Genomic DNA, 16,211 nt, shown 5'->3' with positions numbered 1-16,211 from the left:
ATCCACCGCGGACCGCTCACTAAAATGGCGGCTCCCTGCCGGCCGCGGGCTCGCTTACGTCATGACACCGCGCGACCTCCTCCCGCGCGCCACGTGCGAGCGGAGCAGGCGGGGCCGCCGGAGGGGTCTCAGGCCGAGAGGCGTGCCCTGTTCTTCCGGGGCGCAAGATGGCGCTGCCCTTTGCACGTTCGCTGTGCCTGTGCCGCTGGGGAGCCAAACGACTGGGGGTTGCGGCAGCAGAAGCCTGCAGAGGTAGGGTTATCTCCTTTTACCACAAAATGGTTTCCGTCTGTTATTCCCAGAGCCCTTTGGGTCATTTTCCCTTTCCCACCTGCGTTGGTGTTGAGATTCTGAACCTAGGACATTGGTTTCTTTAAAACCCAGGGCTTTGCCAGTCCGAGCTTTTCGGCTCCTTGGGCTGCCCACATAAAGCGCTCCCGCTTTCTTGCCCGCTTGACATTGACTCTCCCCTGCTTCTTCGTGATCTCATGACAGCCTGCTTCAGATAGGAATATGTATATATATCTCTAGTTCTAGGGTTCTAGCCCCTGTCATTCAGTCTTTTTTGCTCTGTCCGCAGGCATCAGTTTCAAACTGCAAGAGAAGACCGCCCACAGCAGCTTGGCGCTCTTCAAAGGTGACACAGGTGTGAAATATGGCATGGTGGGATTGGAGCCCACCAGGTTGACCCTGAATGTGGAGCGCTTCCGGGAGTGGGCAGTGGTGCTGGCAGACACAGCGGTCACCAGTGGCAGGCACTACTGGGAGGTGACAGTGAAGCGCTCCCAGCAGTTCCGGGTAGGAGTGGCAGATGTGGACATATCTCGGGATAGCTGCATCGGTGTTGATGATCGTTCCTGGGTGTTCACCTATGCCCAGCGCAAGTGGCACACCATGTTGGCCAACGAGAAAGCCCCTATTGAGGGGATCGGGCAGCCAGAGAAGGTGGGGCTGCTGCTGGAGTATGAGGCCCAGAAGCTGAGCTTGGTGGATGTGAGCCGGGTTGCTGTGGTCCACACGCTACAGACAGATTTTCAGGGTCCGGTGGTACCTGCCTTTGCCCTATGGGATGGAGAACTGCTGACCCACTCAGGGCTTGAGGTGCCTCAGGGCCTCTAGTATGTCCATCAGTAGAGTTCCTAATCATGCTCTTGGCCAGTCTCCTCCTGAGAGTGTCTGAAACCTTTTAACTTTGCCTCAAGCAACCTCTAGCTTCCACAAGTCAGTGTCCGGTCCCCTGTGCAATATCTTAGTCATTTTCCTCTCCCCTACCTGTGAAAGCTAGTCTACTGCCAATTTTCCCAGTCTACCATGAATGTCTTTTCCTTAATTTGCTTCCTTTGGTCCCTCTGTCTTCCTGTGCCCAGGCCTTTCTCAGACTGTGTCCAGTCCTGGGGTCTTACCTTTCAGCTTTGTTTGAATTTATTCATCACTATGATACCTTTCTCTCCCTTTGCCCATGTGTAACTTCTCTTTGTTCTTGGGGTACTACTGAATCTCTCCACAGTAAATCCTTTCTACCTCTGGCTGGAGGAGTGGTTCAGTGACTTGGCCTTTTCCCTAAAGCACATACAGAGTCTGGGATCTGGCTTTCTCAGGAAGTGCTTTACTGACAGAGTGAAGAACAGAGCCCTTCTTCCCCAGTACCTCAAAGCCTGACTCAGCCCCACATAGCTGCAGCTGTCCTCACCGTTGAGTCCATCTGCCTTAATCTGCACACCTCTGACACATGGTCAATCCGTTGTAATCATTGGGCCAGTTACAATCATTACCAAAGGGAAAGAGACACTTGGGGGATATCAAGGGGATTACTGCTGGAAACTTTATTCTTGAGAAGTTGTATCTTCATTTCTGCTACAATTGGAACTTCCAGAGGGAGGAAAGACCTGAGGTCTTGCACAATACATTTTTGGGCCTGCTCAGACCCAAGCCCTCACCCTCCCATCCCCACCTTGGCAGCAGAATACACTTAACCTAAAGCAGTATTAGGGGTTGAGAAAACCTGGTGGGGTGAGCATGTATATGAAATATGTATTTCTCTGTCTGACCCTGTGTTTCCATCTTATTCTGTCTTTATGATGGTGATGCAACTGAATGCCTCTAGGAGAGAAAGGGACGGTGGGTTTAGCAAAAATAATCATTTGTGTAATTAAAGTTTATTTGAACACAAAATACTTTCTCTGTCTATAAAATTTCTGCTTCCTGACCAAGGGGGGCAGATCTCTCCAGACCACTAAAGCCAGGTGCATAGCTCTGTGGATAGATACATGAGCATGGTGGCTAGAACCCCATCACCAGAGCATCTCTCTCATGATGGTTTCTTCAGGGAGAGGAAGAGGGGACCCAGGTGAAGACCCAGGAAGATTTTGAGTGGGCCAGGCAATTAGGCTATACCTTGAAGAAGCCCACAGTCTCCATGGATAGCTCTACTGCAGGTATCCACCTAGGCACTTCTCTATACTCTGCCAAGGGAATGGGGTATTTTGACTCCCACAGAAATCACTGGCCTGTCTTGGTCTGCACTGAAGCAGTGCAGCTCTCTGTAGCATGTGTTTGGTGTTTATGGGTTAAATATGTGGCCAATTCGTGCTTTTTCTTGAGCAGGGACCGTGCGTGCTCCATGTTCACACCATGCTCTCTAAGTTCTCTTTAGACAGAGCCTCAGCTGCTACTTCAGCCTGAGTCTCATATGGTGTGTAGGAGTCCTGGTAATCTTGAAGTAGTTTCACCACCTCCAGGTGATTGAACTGCACAGCATCATCCAGGGGAATGTTGCCCCACCTGAGAGGAACAGAGAAGACAGAGAGTGCCCCAGTTGTATACATAACAGTGGTGGCTGGAGGGCACTAGTGAAGAAACTGCTGCCCACTCCCCACCCTCACCCCCTTTTAGCTTAATCCTACTCACCTGTCCTTGACAAAAGGATTCACTTTGCAAGCCTCAATCAGGAATTTAACAACTTCAATGTGTCCTAGGAATATAGGCAGAAGGAAAATGAGAGGGTATAGACGCTGAACCTTTTGGTGACAGCACTGGTACACACCCTTGGCAGCTGGAGTTTTGAACCAATAAGGGAGGGGAAAAGGCCTCTTCCCATTTTGCTCCCTGCAGTACCCAATAATAGCCTCCAAACTGTAGGGCATCTGGACAAAATAAGTGGCTGCCCCTGTAACCTTGAGGGCATACCCAATGGGGGGGTACTCTTGGTAGAAAAGGAAGGGTCTTATGACCTACTTCCCCTCTTATTTAACCTTTAGATACCTTCAGCTGCAGCAACATGCAGGGCTGTGCGGGAGTCATAGTCTTTCTGTTCCATGTCCATAGCTGACAAGGCAAACCTGAGGGTAGTGGAAAGCAGCTGAAGTAACCCATATCAGCCTATAATAACTCATGTCCTTTCTGAAGTGGGGTCAGACTGGATAGGTTCCGGAGCTTATGCCAAGATCTGTAGACCTCGCACAATGTGTTCTCTACCCAAATGAGACTCTTACTCCCACATCAGAGAGACGGGAGTGTGATGGTTCCAGAAACATCATTGCTTACCCGTGGTAGGTACCCAGTACATATTTACGGATGTTGTAATCCATTAAAGGCAGGGTCCTTACCTAGCAACTCTGCTCTTGACACCCAGGTTAATCATAACAGTGGCTACCATTAATTAAGGTCTTACCACATGGCAGGCACTGTACTTTGAAAAAAAATCTCAATTTAAGTGCAGTGTGTCCATTTTATCTGACTAAAGCTGAAGCACTTAACTATTTTGCTATGGTAACTCCTCATGAGATCTCTAACCACGAGTATTTTATTATGTTTATTTGGTCACAGAAGTACCTTCGAAGAGCTGAGACATCTCCACTATAGGCAGCAAATAAGAGGTTTACCACAGTCTTGTTCTGGAAAACAGATAATACCCACTTGAGATCAACTGTGACTTTGAACCCACCCATGCCCAGCTCTGCCCTGTGACCCTCCTCCATGGATGCTTAGCCAAAGGTATTGCTGAAGTGTTATGAAATGTTCTATTCTGAAGTATTCTTAGAAGCCAACTGGGGATTTCCTTACCCTAACTTCTCCCCCTTCACGCCGTGGGTCTAACTTCCGAGCACAGTGCCTCAGGTTGTCATAGTTGTGGAAATTGAAGAGAGACACCAACTTCTAAAATTGTAAGCCAAAGAGATTATTTACTTCGCTCCTTGCACTTAGTAGGAGCTAAAAACTGCTTTAGTTATTCATTCAAGAATATTTAGTACTACATGCAAAGTAACTTACCTGGCAGAAACTGATGCCCCTGTGGCTGTTCCCCAGCTTGTCCAGTGGAGGTGAGATGCACATCATTCCCATGACATTGGGTACCACCAGGAGGATGGCTCCTGACACAGCTGACTTGGCTGGCAGGCCCACCTTGAGGATAAAGTTCAAACTGAGGATGAGCTAGAGGTGTCCCAAGTCTGGGTTAATAGTTTATCCCAAATGACTGTGTGGGCAAGGCCATACCCATCTCAACCTTTTGGCTTGTTAATTAGCTTTTCTTACTCCTGTACTCCCCTATCCCCCTTAAATTCATGGCTGCAGTAAGGAAATATTTAGTGAGCATCTACTCTGTGACTGATGCTAGGACTAGGACAGAGTCATTTAACTTATATCTGATGGGAGGAGATAGACAGTAAATAGGTAAACAAATAGACAAAAATAGTCACAGCTTATGATAACTCAGAAGAAAAGAAGTAGGGTTCTGTGATAGAGAAGGAGGTAGGAGGGGCACCCACTTGAGATAAGGGTGGTCAGAAAAGCCTCTCTATAGAGGTGACATCTAAACTGAAATCTAGAGAAGCACCAGTCATGGGAAGGGCCACAGAAGAATAGTTCAGGAGCTGCAACATGGTGTGTTTATGTGTTTGAGGGACTTGATTTATTTGACAAACCCCTAAGGATTCTGAGCCTAATCACCTGGCTGGAAGTTAGTAAATGAGAGGCAGGAACAAGCTTCCACCTCTCCACCTTCAGAGACTCAGTGTCCTCTCTTCTTGGCTATGGGCTTGTGGCAAATGGATAAAAGGGCCAGAAGCACTCACATGGAAGGCAAACTGGCCCGAGAAGTCATACATGCCGCAGGAGTGCATGAGGCTGAGGGTGTTGCGCACTGCTTCAGCACTCAGCACGCTGTCGCCTGTGATGGGGCAGATCCCGCCATTGGCCAGGGTGGCTGCCATGACACTGCCTGATTCACAGGTTACCTCCACGGAGCACAGCTATGGAGACAAGGCAGAGGTGAGAGTGTAGTGTGGACCTGAACACTTTTTTCTTGGATGTAGGGCAACATTCTTGGCATCCTGATCTTTTAACAGGTTCCCCTGGTGTTTCTGCAGAGGAGCATCCCTTTGGGTCAGAGCAAGGAGTACAGTCTATCCTGCTCCCTTGGCCCTGAGTTGAACAGCAGTGTCTGCTTACCTGGAAGTAGAGATCGAGGGCAGCCATCATGTCCACCCCCTTAGGAAAGCACTGCAAGGAAGAAGAGGAGAGAGCATTTCTTTTCAGTCCCTTTCACACTGCCAGGATCTCAGCCAAAGTCCCCAACCCCAACTGCCCTTCCCCAGCCACAGAATTCCCAGGGACTTTCTCTACCAGCCTCTCCCAATTACCTTCTTTTCCTTTAGATAATAGCCGATGGCATAATTCCGATCCCCCGTTTCCTTCTCTGACTGGAATCTGAAGCAAACACCCAATTTAGTACTTGGTTTGATAGAGACAGAACTATAGCGCACATGTTACACTAAATCAGCCCCTTTATAAATTCTCACAGTAATACTGGGAAACTTCTAAACCCCAGCAAGTACTGGGCAGAGCTTTATTATAAAGTATAAAAAACAAAACACCCCAAATTGTCTAGCAATCTAGTCTAGGAAAACTGGTGAGGTCTTTGACTTTGAGAGGCTTGGCAAGAAACCCTCATACCACCTTGCTCATTAAGTACTAAATAGAAATGGAGCAAATTATTTTACAAAGTAAACAAATGCCAATGAAGGGGCTCAGAGGAAGCTGGGAGGCCAAAGTTCCCCTGGGCTTTCTTCCTCCTAAAATTCCATCATCCCCCTCCATCTCTCTCTCTCTCTCCCTCTCTCTCTCTCTTTCTCTCTCTCTCTCTCTCTCTCTCTCTCACACACACACACACACACACACACACACACACACTGCATTCAGCCAATCCTGTGAACAAGGTCTTACGTGGCATTGCTGAAACCCACGTATTCATTTCCAGCCATTTTGTTCAGATATTGCAACACCTAGAAGACAAAAAGGGGCATGGGAGGGACCAGGTGAGTGAGGACCCGTACTAACTCTCTGAACTTCTCAGCTCTTATCCCAGAAAGAATTTCAGGTGCCTTTCTTCTCTGAGGCCAGCAGATCCCCACAGCTCTGGAACTAAGGCTTTTAGATGGGGTGGTGCACTATCAAAGTGGGGTTAGATCCAGGTACTGGGGCAGCTGGAGAGGACAACATGCCATGGAGAAAAGCAGCCAGGGGCTGAGTAGCAAGGAAACTTACAAAATCAAACTTCTCTGCTTTGTTACAGTCCATCTGCAGAGAGAGAGAGAAAGAGAGAGATCAGTATTCCAAGTCTAGGAAGATGACAGGAACATCAGAAGGACCCAGTTAAAGTGTTAGACTGGTTTTGCTACTGGGAATGTTACATTTTACAATGACTTCTTTTTTTCAAAAAATACTTTTTTTAATCCATGCATATCTAGTTACCTTAGAAACCAACCCATTTAGATTTTATTATCAAGTGATGAATACAAGTAAAACCTCACCTCTGAGCCTCACTCATCCCTGAGTCTCACTCACTTCCATCCTCAATTCCAACCCTCATCACCAGCTCCCACTTTCATTTACCTGATTCTAATCTGTCCCCAAGCCTCACTCCTATTCCTGATGCCCATCCCCTACACCCCACGCTGGATCCTTACTCTGTCCTTTCCCTGACTCTCATAGCCATCTCCAAGACTGGAGTGACAGGAATGGGGTGAGGGTGTGTGTTGCATACATTATAATATTCAAGTATGTCAATTATATTATAATTGAAATAAATCTAAAGAGTTTAGCTGAGAGTCAAGTCCAATAGAGTCTGCTTAGATGGGAATGGGATGAGGCAGGTTCCAGATACAGAGTTATAGAGAGAGCTACCCGGAGCATCTGTCCAGCTCTCCAGGAAGCCTGGTCTCCTCCCACGCCCATTACTTCTACACTTGTCAGCTACAGTGTCAACACCACTGGGACTCTGACACCTAAGTCCCTGGGGGAAGGGCTCATAACACCACCTTCCCCAGGAGGGGCTGTGATTGGCTTCAGGGTATTGCTGCCCACATTGCTCTCAGGTTGTTTCTCAAGCCCTGGGAGACCTACAGCTGACAGGCAAGCCTGATACTCTTGTTCAAGGCCAACTCACAGTTCCAGGTGACGTGAATAGCTATCCTGGCTTGGCCATTCACCCTTCCTTCTGTGTGTCCCTCACCCAGAAGTGGCCAATCAGCACCTAATAGTGTTGTCCTCCCCCCTGTGTCTGGCATTTGGCCCTTGGTCCTAGGCAGGGGTCAGGACCTGCTCACTTCTCTAAGGGCCAGGAAACTCTGGGCTCCTGACTCATGGGTGGGGGCAGGGGTACAGTTCCTTTCACTAACATCCTCAACACAGTGTGTGCCCTCACTGCCTCCCGGGAGTCCTCAAAGGAATCAAAGCCCCACCAGTCCCCTGGAGAGCTGGACAGATGTGAGTGATATAGGAATAAAGGGGTTTAGAGAAGGGTGGCACTGACCTTGATCAGGGAGCTCACGACAATGGCACCAGCATTGACCATAGGGTTATGGGGGATTCCTGGGGAAATACCAACCACCCAATGTTTCATCATTCACTGAAGAAAACCTCCTTTATAGCCTGCCTGTTCCTCAGGCTAGACTAGAAGGATTTCTTGCTGGGGAGGATGGAATGACAGAGCCAGTCAGGAGGGACAGAGAAATAAAAAAGGTGGGGGTGGGGGTGGGGGTGGGGATGGGGACACGAAGGGGGCATTTATGAATCTGGTCTGAGCCCTGGTAGTGCCCACCTTCCTCATTGAGGGAGAGCTTGTTGTAACGCAGGCCACTGGGCTCCTTGCCCACAAACTTGTGCACGTAGTCAGTCCCTAGGGTGCTTACAGAGATGGCATAGGTGAGGGGCTTTACACAGGACTGCAGGCAGAAGGGGATCTTTGTGTGGCCGGCGGAGTGCCTGGAGGTAGACAGCTGCCATGAGAGGTCGGTCTGTGTTCTGCACCTGTGCCCTGCCTCCCCTTCCTCTCACCCAGCATCTCACCGCTGACCATCCACAGTGCACAGGGAGACGCCCCACAGGTCTGGGTTTGACTTGGCCAGCTGAGGGATGTAGGCTGCCACCTGGTCATGAGTGGGTAGAGAAAACAGGGGCAGAATGGAGATATGGATGTGAAGAAGGGGAATAGAGCTGAGGTTCAGGGTCAGGAGAAGCTTTTAGATAAAAGCTAAAATTCTGTTTTCTGCAGGGCAACAGGGTTCCCTCCTGCCTGTTGTTCTCAGAGACACCCAAGACTTATGTCCTAGAAGACCTTATCTTTCTGTAGCTCCACTCCTATAGAGATGGCAATAAAGCCCATGGAAGGTAAAAAGAGAATTATGGGGTCTGCTTCCCCTTTTGGTACTTAGGCTCAATTATCCTACAGGTGTCTTTCAAAGTTCTTTTAAGTCCTTATGCCAAATGTCTCCATAAAAACCTCAGCTTCTTACCTGCTCTAGAAATCACATGTATAGAAATACATAAAGCCCTTGTCCCCATTTTTAGAGGTTCTGCTCCTCATCCCTTATCAATTGGATTCCCAGTCCCAGGAAATCTCCAAGAAGCAAGGTATATCTGGCCCAGAGCCCTTGCCCCTCCCTTAGTCCCCTGGCCCTCACTTTGCCTCCAGTGAACTCTCCGGCATCCTCAAAGATGCGATCCACATGTCTTGTGAACTCCTCAAAATCAGGAATGACAAACTTCTTCCGGAATGCCTGGGTCAGGAGCACAATGTTGCTGCTCACACACCTGGGTTCCAGACATGAGTGGGTTAGGGAGCTGGAGAATTGCAGTTGTGACTCACTCTGGAGCCATGGAAATTGGGAATAAAGAAGGTGTGAGTGTTCATCAGGTGTGATGTTATCTTTCTGGGTCTTAAGTTTCTTTGCCTCTACAATGAAGGGCTGCGCCCTAGCTAGATTGGCTCAGTGGTTAGAGCGTCAGCCTGCAGACTGAAGGGCTCCTGGTTCTCTTCTGGTCAAGGGCATGTACCTCAAGTTGCTCAATCCCCAGCCCCGGTTGGGGGGTTGTGTGCGGGAGGCAACCAATTGATGTGTCTCTCTCACATCGATGTCTCTTTCTCTCTCTGTCTCCCACTCTCTCTGAAAAGTAATGGAAAAAAATTAAATAAATAAATAAATAAAATGAGGGGTTGGAATAATGTAGAAAGATATACCAAGAAAAATAAATACCTGAATAATATGTATAGTAGGTCATCTTTACATTTTAAAAATCCTAAATAAACATAATTACATATATTCCTCTATGTATATAAGTGCGTATGACATTATCTAAAAGATATCCACTAATCTGTTAATAATGTTTACTTCTGGGAAATGGAACTGGGATTGGAGAGACAGGGAAAGAACATGTATTTCTATATTGTTTGAACTCTTATAATGAGTATATGCATACCCATGTGTAACTTGTGTGATAAATAATAAAATAAAATGAGGGGCTGCACTATCCAATCCCCAAGATCCCTTCCTGCTGTTATAATCTATGCCCAAGAACATTTTTGAGAGTGGTGCTCTGTTTCTGGGGTCCTCACTTTTGGAAGAGCTCTCGGTCCAAGAGGCCACCACTGCTGGACTCTCGAACCATGCGGCGCATCTGGCTCATGCAGTCTCGGAGCCGGGGATCTGACGTCTGTAATCCAGTAGCCTTCAGTGCCTTTAGGGTAAAGAAGAAGCTGATAAGGTCAGCCACAAGGACAGTAGTACAATCCTAATAATCTTTTGCAATGGATAACAATTAGCTCAACCCCCAACTACTACATTAGGTATAACAGGTGGGTTTGCAAACTAAGAAATGAGGGAATGGAGCAGCTTTGAAGGTTAATGGGGGTTTCCTACCCTTTTTCATCAAGGTAGCTGGTTTCTAAACCCCTTAGGTCAAAGTCCCAAACCAAGAAGATGGGTTGAATCAGAGGGTTTAATCTTCCCACCCTGGGGCAGGGATGGGATTATCTCATCAGCCTAGGCATCTGCTATTCATCCTCATGAAGCAACCCATTATTAGCTGTCCTGCACTTGTCCTACCCTCCTTTTCCCACTTTCAAGAGATCCCAAGGGACCTGGCCAGGTAGCTCAGTTGGTTAGAGTGTTGGCCTGTTACACCAAGGTTGTGAGTTTGATCCCCAGTCAGGGTACATGTAAGAATCAACCAATGAACGCATAAGTAAGTAGAACAACAAAATCGATGTTTCTCTTTCTCCTTTTCTCTCTCTAAAGTCAATAAGTAATCCCAAGGGATTAGGGTTCTGAGTGGGTAGAGAAACTTACAGTTGTGAACTTGTGTATAGGGATTCGTTCCTGTCCCTCAGCAATAGTGTAGAAGAGCAGATCACCCAAGCGGGACAGCATACCACTCTCTGACGAATCACTGTTTGGGGGGCAGAGATAGGGAAGGAGGGCAGGAACCTGAGAACTGGTCCTTGCTCCTCCTGGAACATGGACTTATAAGTAGTAGGTGTCCTCATTCTAGGCCTCCTCCCTGAGCTATCTTATCTATCCCTATAATTCTAACTTTCACATCTGTCCTGAGCAGTCTTAAATTTTATTCACTAGCTTTCTTTTGTTCCTGACCTTTAGACTTTTATTTCTAGCTGTCTTCTAGACACTTCCATTTCTAGATGTCCCACAGGCACCACAAACTCAGTATGTCCAAACCTGAGGTCATTTCACCTCCCTCCCTCTGCTCTTCTTCTTGTGGAAATCTGGGTTCACAGTGTTACCATTCATCCAGGTGCCAAGCTGGGAACATGGAATCATTTGGATAATTCCCATACCTTACATCCATGTTCAGCTGGTAAACAATGTTGGATGAATCTACCTCCATAATGTCTCTCTTTTCTTCTCTTCCCCTGTGCCAGCATGATATAATAGACAGAATCAGTTTGCCCCTTAATAGCTATGTGATCTTAATATGGATAGAAAGGTTATTTAATACTGCAGAACCTGCTTCCTCATCTATAAAATAAGGGTAGTAATGTCTGCTTTACATGGGTGATGTGAAGCTTCATTAGAATAACATTCCATAAAAAACTGTCTGTCACAAAGTAGATGCTCAGTAAATTATGTTTCCTTATCATCAGCTCCTTATTGTCTGTTAGGTTACCTAACAGTACTACACTCTCTTGTCTGCCAACCCATCTTCCACAATGCTTCAGTTATCTTTCTAAAACTCAAATACCATTTCTCTACTTAAAACCTTTGATAGTTCCCTAGTGCCTACAAAATAAGTTCTTATTTCTTGGCACTGAAGGCTCTTTAGAACCTTGCCAATATTCCTTTCCTATTTTTCACCATGCCACCACATGCCAGGTGGCTCCCCAAATGGGTCAGGCACTGTTAGGCTTCCTGGCCTTTGCTTATGCTAAAACTTCTGCATGGAATAACCTTTTTCTCGTTCATGGTGCACAGTCCTGCTCATCTTTCAAGATCCAGATCAAATGTTACTAACTCTGTAAAGGCTTTCCCAGACCTCTAGATTTTACTATGCTGCTGGTATGACACAACACATCATTTTACTGACAGAATTTCCCTTGTTCCACTGTTAGGTCTCTGTGTTTTATGTATTTTTGCCTTCCTAGCACTGAGCAAAGTTCCTACCACACAGTAGGCCTTCAATAAAGAACTACCTAGTCACACTTCTAGAAAGTTCTCTGTTCCTCAAATTCTCTCTCTAGCTGGCTTATAACACTTAAAATTCCAGGTAATGAAGACTTCTTGGTCTTCAAAAGTTCTCCTATTAATATGTTAACAGATTTAGGGGAATTATTTTATCAGAACATTCCAAATATGATAGCTATTTGAGATTAAGCTCCTTAAAAACCCTCGGACCCAACAATCTGACTTCCAGGTATTGATCCTATAGGTGTACTCACATACCTACAAAGTAACATATTCACTGTATTTTTGGTTAATAAGACTGGAAACAACCTAAATGTGTATTAACAGGGAACTGGATAGGTAAACTATAGTGTATATCATGGAATATTATGCAGTGTAAAAAAGAGAAATGAGCCCTGGCTGGGTAGCTCAGTTGGTTAGAGCGTCATCCTGATATGCCAAGGTTACCAGTTCGATCCCTGGTCAGGCCACATACAAGAATTAATCAAAGAATGCATAAATAAGTGGAACAACAAATTGATGTTTCTCTCTCCCTACCTTCTGTCTCTAAAATCAATTAATCAGTCAATAAAAATAAAAAGAAATGAGGGCATGCATAAGTATTGAATTAATATGATGTAATATTAACTAAAAGAAGCAAGCTGTAAAACATTGTTTTTAGTATGGTACTCTTCGTGTTTAAAAGGGGAAAAATATATGTTTGTTTTTTCAGGCACAAAATATTTCTGGAAGACTGATTTATGTCTCCCTAGGGAGACGGAGATAAAGCAGGTGCTAGGCAAAAGGAGTGGGAGGGATATTTCCCACTACCTTTTTGTAAATTTTTAATTTTTAACCATATGAATATGCATATATTATCTATTGAATATGATATATATGGATATGAATATATTCTCTGTTGAAACAATGCATTAAAAATAAAAAGCCTTTTAAGAACCTTGGCATAGACTAGGCATGTGTGTGTACGTATTTTGTTCTAGGAGGAATACCAAGAGACCGGGAAGTTTTCATGTTTCTGAGGAAGCCCAATTGTCACAATGAGCCTAGTGCCTATAGGGAAGTGAGGGTTCATGTGGTGACAAAGGAAGGAGGGAAAGAGATATCTTAGGAATAGCTCAACAAGTGAAGTACACAGGAACACTCTGAGGGCAGGCCTTTCTGTCCAAAGCTGAAAGAAGACAGAAAATGATGCCGTTCCCCTGAATGTATCACAGACCTTGAAACAACTGCACACCCTCTGACCCAGATATGGATTGATGTACAACATAATGTTGAGGGGGGAAAAGCAAAATGCAGACCAGTGTATGCAGTATGACACCATTTGTATAAAAAAAGGGAAAATAATATTGACACAGATTTGCTGATATATGCATAAAATATCTCTAGAAGGTTATACAAGATATCAAAGACAGATATCTCTGGAGAGCAGAATTTCCTAGTAATTTACTCTAAGAAATAATTGAACAAGTGCACAAGGATATGTAGTAACTAAACTGAAGATTGGTTAAATTATGATACTTCATACAATGGAATCTTAAAATGGCAGCCATTAAAATAATATCATATACACACATTCAATTATATTAAAAGCTGTTCATAAATGGAAAAGATAGGTTACCAAATGCCATAAATGCCATAGTCCTATTTTTGTTAAATTTTATATATACATCTATAGGATATACATGGATATATATCACAAAATTAACTAGTTACCTCTAATACTGGGATCTTTATTTTTTTCTTGACATTCTGTTTATCTTGTTTTTCTTTTATAATAAAAAACACAATAAAGCTAAATATCAAAAAACAATAGCCTGAAAAACAGCATTTTTTCTTTGCTGCCCCTCTTCCCCCCAACACAAAACCCCTTCCCCGTCATGGTGTCATACTCCCAGAGCCCATCCCCCTTCAGGGCTCTCAGCTCCTTCTGCCCAAGGGAGCATCTACTGATGAAGTCCCTGGGAGCACAGGCAGCCATAGGCAGGAGGATCAAGCTTCCTAAAAACACCCCCATCACCTGACTCCACTGGATAAGGAAAGTGGGCAGGGGACTAGGGACACCTCTTGCTCCCCATCCCACAGAAAGTGTGAGGGTAAGGGAGGTTAAGCCTTTGCTCCATCCCACCACCATTTCTCCCATGGCAATTATTTGGTGAAAGTTGAAGTGGGGGGGGGGGGAGTAGATCAGGAGAGAGGGCTTATTCTTTAAAGTTGAAACATGCATGTCTCCTTGAGAAGAGGCTGATGGAAAAGTACAGCATAATAATAAAAAATAAATAATACCTTATTGGTCTGTTACCTCTCAGGACAGTGATTCCAGTGGTGGTGTGGCAGTGTTGTGTCTGTCTGGCTACTTTAATTATGGTGTGCATATCTTTCTGAAAGTCATCAGTAGATGTCAGTGACAGGGGAGATGGTCCGTTTCCTGTCCTGCTGTAACAGAGCAGGAGCTACTTGGACAGTGTATCGACTTCTGGGTAGGGCAATATTTCCTGCTCTGCTCTGTCTGCGTCTGGGAGGAGAGGCTTAGCCACCAAGTGTTCCTGTGTAGTGGGGGTTAGAGTTGCAGCCTCTCGGGCAGAATAAGTGCCCAAGGGAAGAGAGAGAGCCCTTTAGATCAGTGAGCCTGGGCAGCACAAATAACGGATCTGATGGGCTTTGGTTTCAGAAATCTGCGTTTTATGAGCCCCCCCCCCCCCAGTATAAAGATTTTCCTCATTCAACAACCAACTGGAAAACTACCCTTATTCACGAATTAGGGAGTCCTGATAACGCACACACACAACCCTTACGCAAAGGACACGCGCACGTACTTGCGCACCAATAATACACGCGCATCACATATTACACGCCGAGAATACGCCGAAACACAGACGCACCATACCTCCGCACTGGCAGACCCCACGCTGACAAACCCAAGTACCCCAGACTCGAGGAGGGAGGCTGTGCATACCCACACATCCGCTAAGATACACACGAGGACCGGGGAGGAGAGGGAGGATGAGGCCGGGTGGTACGCACACGGCCCCGCACTCAGACACGTGCACCGAGAAACACTCCGCGCATCTCCGTTCCCAGTTAGGTACGCACCTTGGACAGGCACCATCCAGAGGACCGACCTGACCAAACGCTCTCCCGGGCGGACGGCATTTTACTGCCCGAGCGCGGCGGACCCAAAACCCCAAATCTAAAGGAAAAGGCATCGCAGGCTAGTGAGCAAGAAGAGGAGAGGGAAGATGAGATGCGCTCCAGAGAAATGGGACTTGGGAGCTAGTGAGTGGGAGCCTGTTCCCTACCCGTCGCGCAAGCCTTACTGATCCTGGTGCTGCGGCTGGTGGCTGTGCGGCTTCTTCCTGCCCTGCGCCGCGGCCTCACTGAGGTGGTGCCGGACGCCCCAGCCAAGGAGGGGGCTCCGGCTCAGGTGACCCCAGTCTCCCCGCCAGCACTGACTGCCGGCCCTGCTCAGCGCATTCTGCAGAGCCTTCATGGAGCGCATCCCCCCTGCACGTCGCCCGTTCAGCCAGAGCGCCCGGGGCGTCTGAACCGTGGCTGGAAGGAGGGGCGGAGAAATCGGGGACGAGGATAGGTGGGGGGAGCTCCGTGATGGAGTGCGAAGCCTGGGAGGCGTCGGCGAGTTGGGGCCTGGTGGGTGGGATTGTAACGGGAGGAGGGGCCTGTCCCTATAAGGCTCGGGCCATTGTCAGGTGCGCCCGGTACCCACCGGGCAGGGGATGGGAGAGGAGATCCCGGGTTAGGGAAGAAAACGGGCGGAGGGCGTCCGAGTGCGTGGAGAGAAGAGGGCGGTGCCTGAGAGTTGGGATGGAAAATGCTGAAGTCCAATCATTGAGGAAGCAAAAAGCTTGGGGGCGGGGTAAAGAGGAGCCTACCCAATGAATGCAAGGAGGTGGGCCGTCCGCAAACGCCTGCGGATTCCTGTGCGCCGCGACTCGCTGCGGCCGGCGGCGGTGCGTGCAGACGCCGAGGCGGGAAACGCGTGGCTGGGCGGCTGCGAAGCCTGGCGGGCTCCGAGCTCCTCGAGGACGCGGCGGGGCCGGAAGGATGGACTCCTCAGAGGAAGAGCAGAGCGGGGCCTCTCCACGCCCCGATGAAAGCGAGCCCTGTTCAAGAGGCCACTTAGTGACCTTCGACATTCGAGGGCCACAAGTGGCCCTCAGTAACCCACCTCCTAGTGCGTCTTGGATGCCAAACAAATAGTAGTTTCTGGCAAGCGGTACT

The 16,211-nt window shown here is 47.3% G+C and overlaps 2 protein-coding genes and 1 long non-coding RNA gene across 8 annotated transcripts; 2 read left to right on the top strand and 1 right to left on the bottom strand.

The window, feature by feature from the left end:
* Positions 1-167: 167 nt before the first annotated feature.
* Positions 168-2,178, top strand: SPRYD4 (SPRY domain containing 4). Its single transcript, XM_016224535.2, has 2 exons — positions 168-252; positions 581-2,178. The coding sequence occupies exons 1-2, from the start codon at positions 168-170 to the stop codon at positions 1,117-1,119; spliced, it is 624 nt and encodes a 207-aa protein (XP_016080021.1). The 3' UTR covers positions 1,120-2,178.
* On the bottom strand, positions 1,835-15,727 carry GLS2 (glutaminase 2). Of its 6 annotated transcripts, none has more exons than XM_016224529.2 (18): positions 15,290-15,559; positions 10,626-10,725; positions 9,893-10,014; positions 8,961-9,090; positions 8,347-8,426; positions 8,099-8,262; positions 7,811-7,869; positions 6,544-6,576; positions 6,223-6,281; positions 5,640-5,706; positions 5,449-5,499; positions 5,073-5,249; positions 4,270-4,401; positions 4,063-4,155; positions 3,832-3,893; positions 3,262-3,338; positions 2,908-2,971; positions 1,835-2,781 (listed from the first exon to the last, which is right to left on the bottom strand). In XM_016224529.2, the coding sequence occupies exons 1-18, from the start codon at positions 15,469-15,471 to the stop codon at positions 2,625-2,627; spliced, it is 1,809 nt and encodes a 602-aa protein (XP_016080015.1). In that variant the 5' UTR covers positions 15,472-15,559; the 3' UTR covers positions 1,835-2,624. The 6 variants fall into 6 exon arrangements, with proteins under 6 accessions (XP_016080015.1, XP_016080016.1, XP_016080018.1 ...); XM_016224530.2 differs by lacking the exon at positions 15,290-15,559 and adding an exon at positions 15,066-15,226; XM_016224532.2 differs by lacking the exon at positions 15,290-15,559 and adding an exon at positions 15,697-15,727 and having other exon boundaries at positions 1,836-2,781.
* LOC148093836 (uncharacterized) lies at positions 2,316-5,527 on the top strand. The gene is made up of 3 exons (XR_015714056.1): positions 2,316-2,435; positions 3,826-3,993; positions 5,346-5,527. It is a non-coding gene; the product is annotated as an uncharacterized LOC148093836 (long non-coding RNA).
* Positions 15,728-16,211: the final 484 nt, after the last annotated feature.

The sequence above is a fragment of the Miniopterus natalensis genome, chromosome 2 (genome assembly GCF_054644295.1).
Source record: "Miniopterus natalensis isolate mMinNat1 chromosome 2, mMinNat1.hap1, whole genome shotgun sequence".
NCBI lineage: Eukaryota > Metazoa > Chordata > Mammalia > Chiroptera > Miniopteridae > Miniopterus > Miniopterus natalensis.
This window is presented reverse-complemented; position numbering and strand designations above follow the sequence as displayed.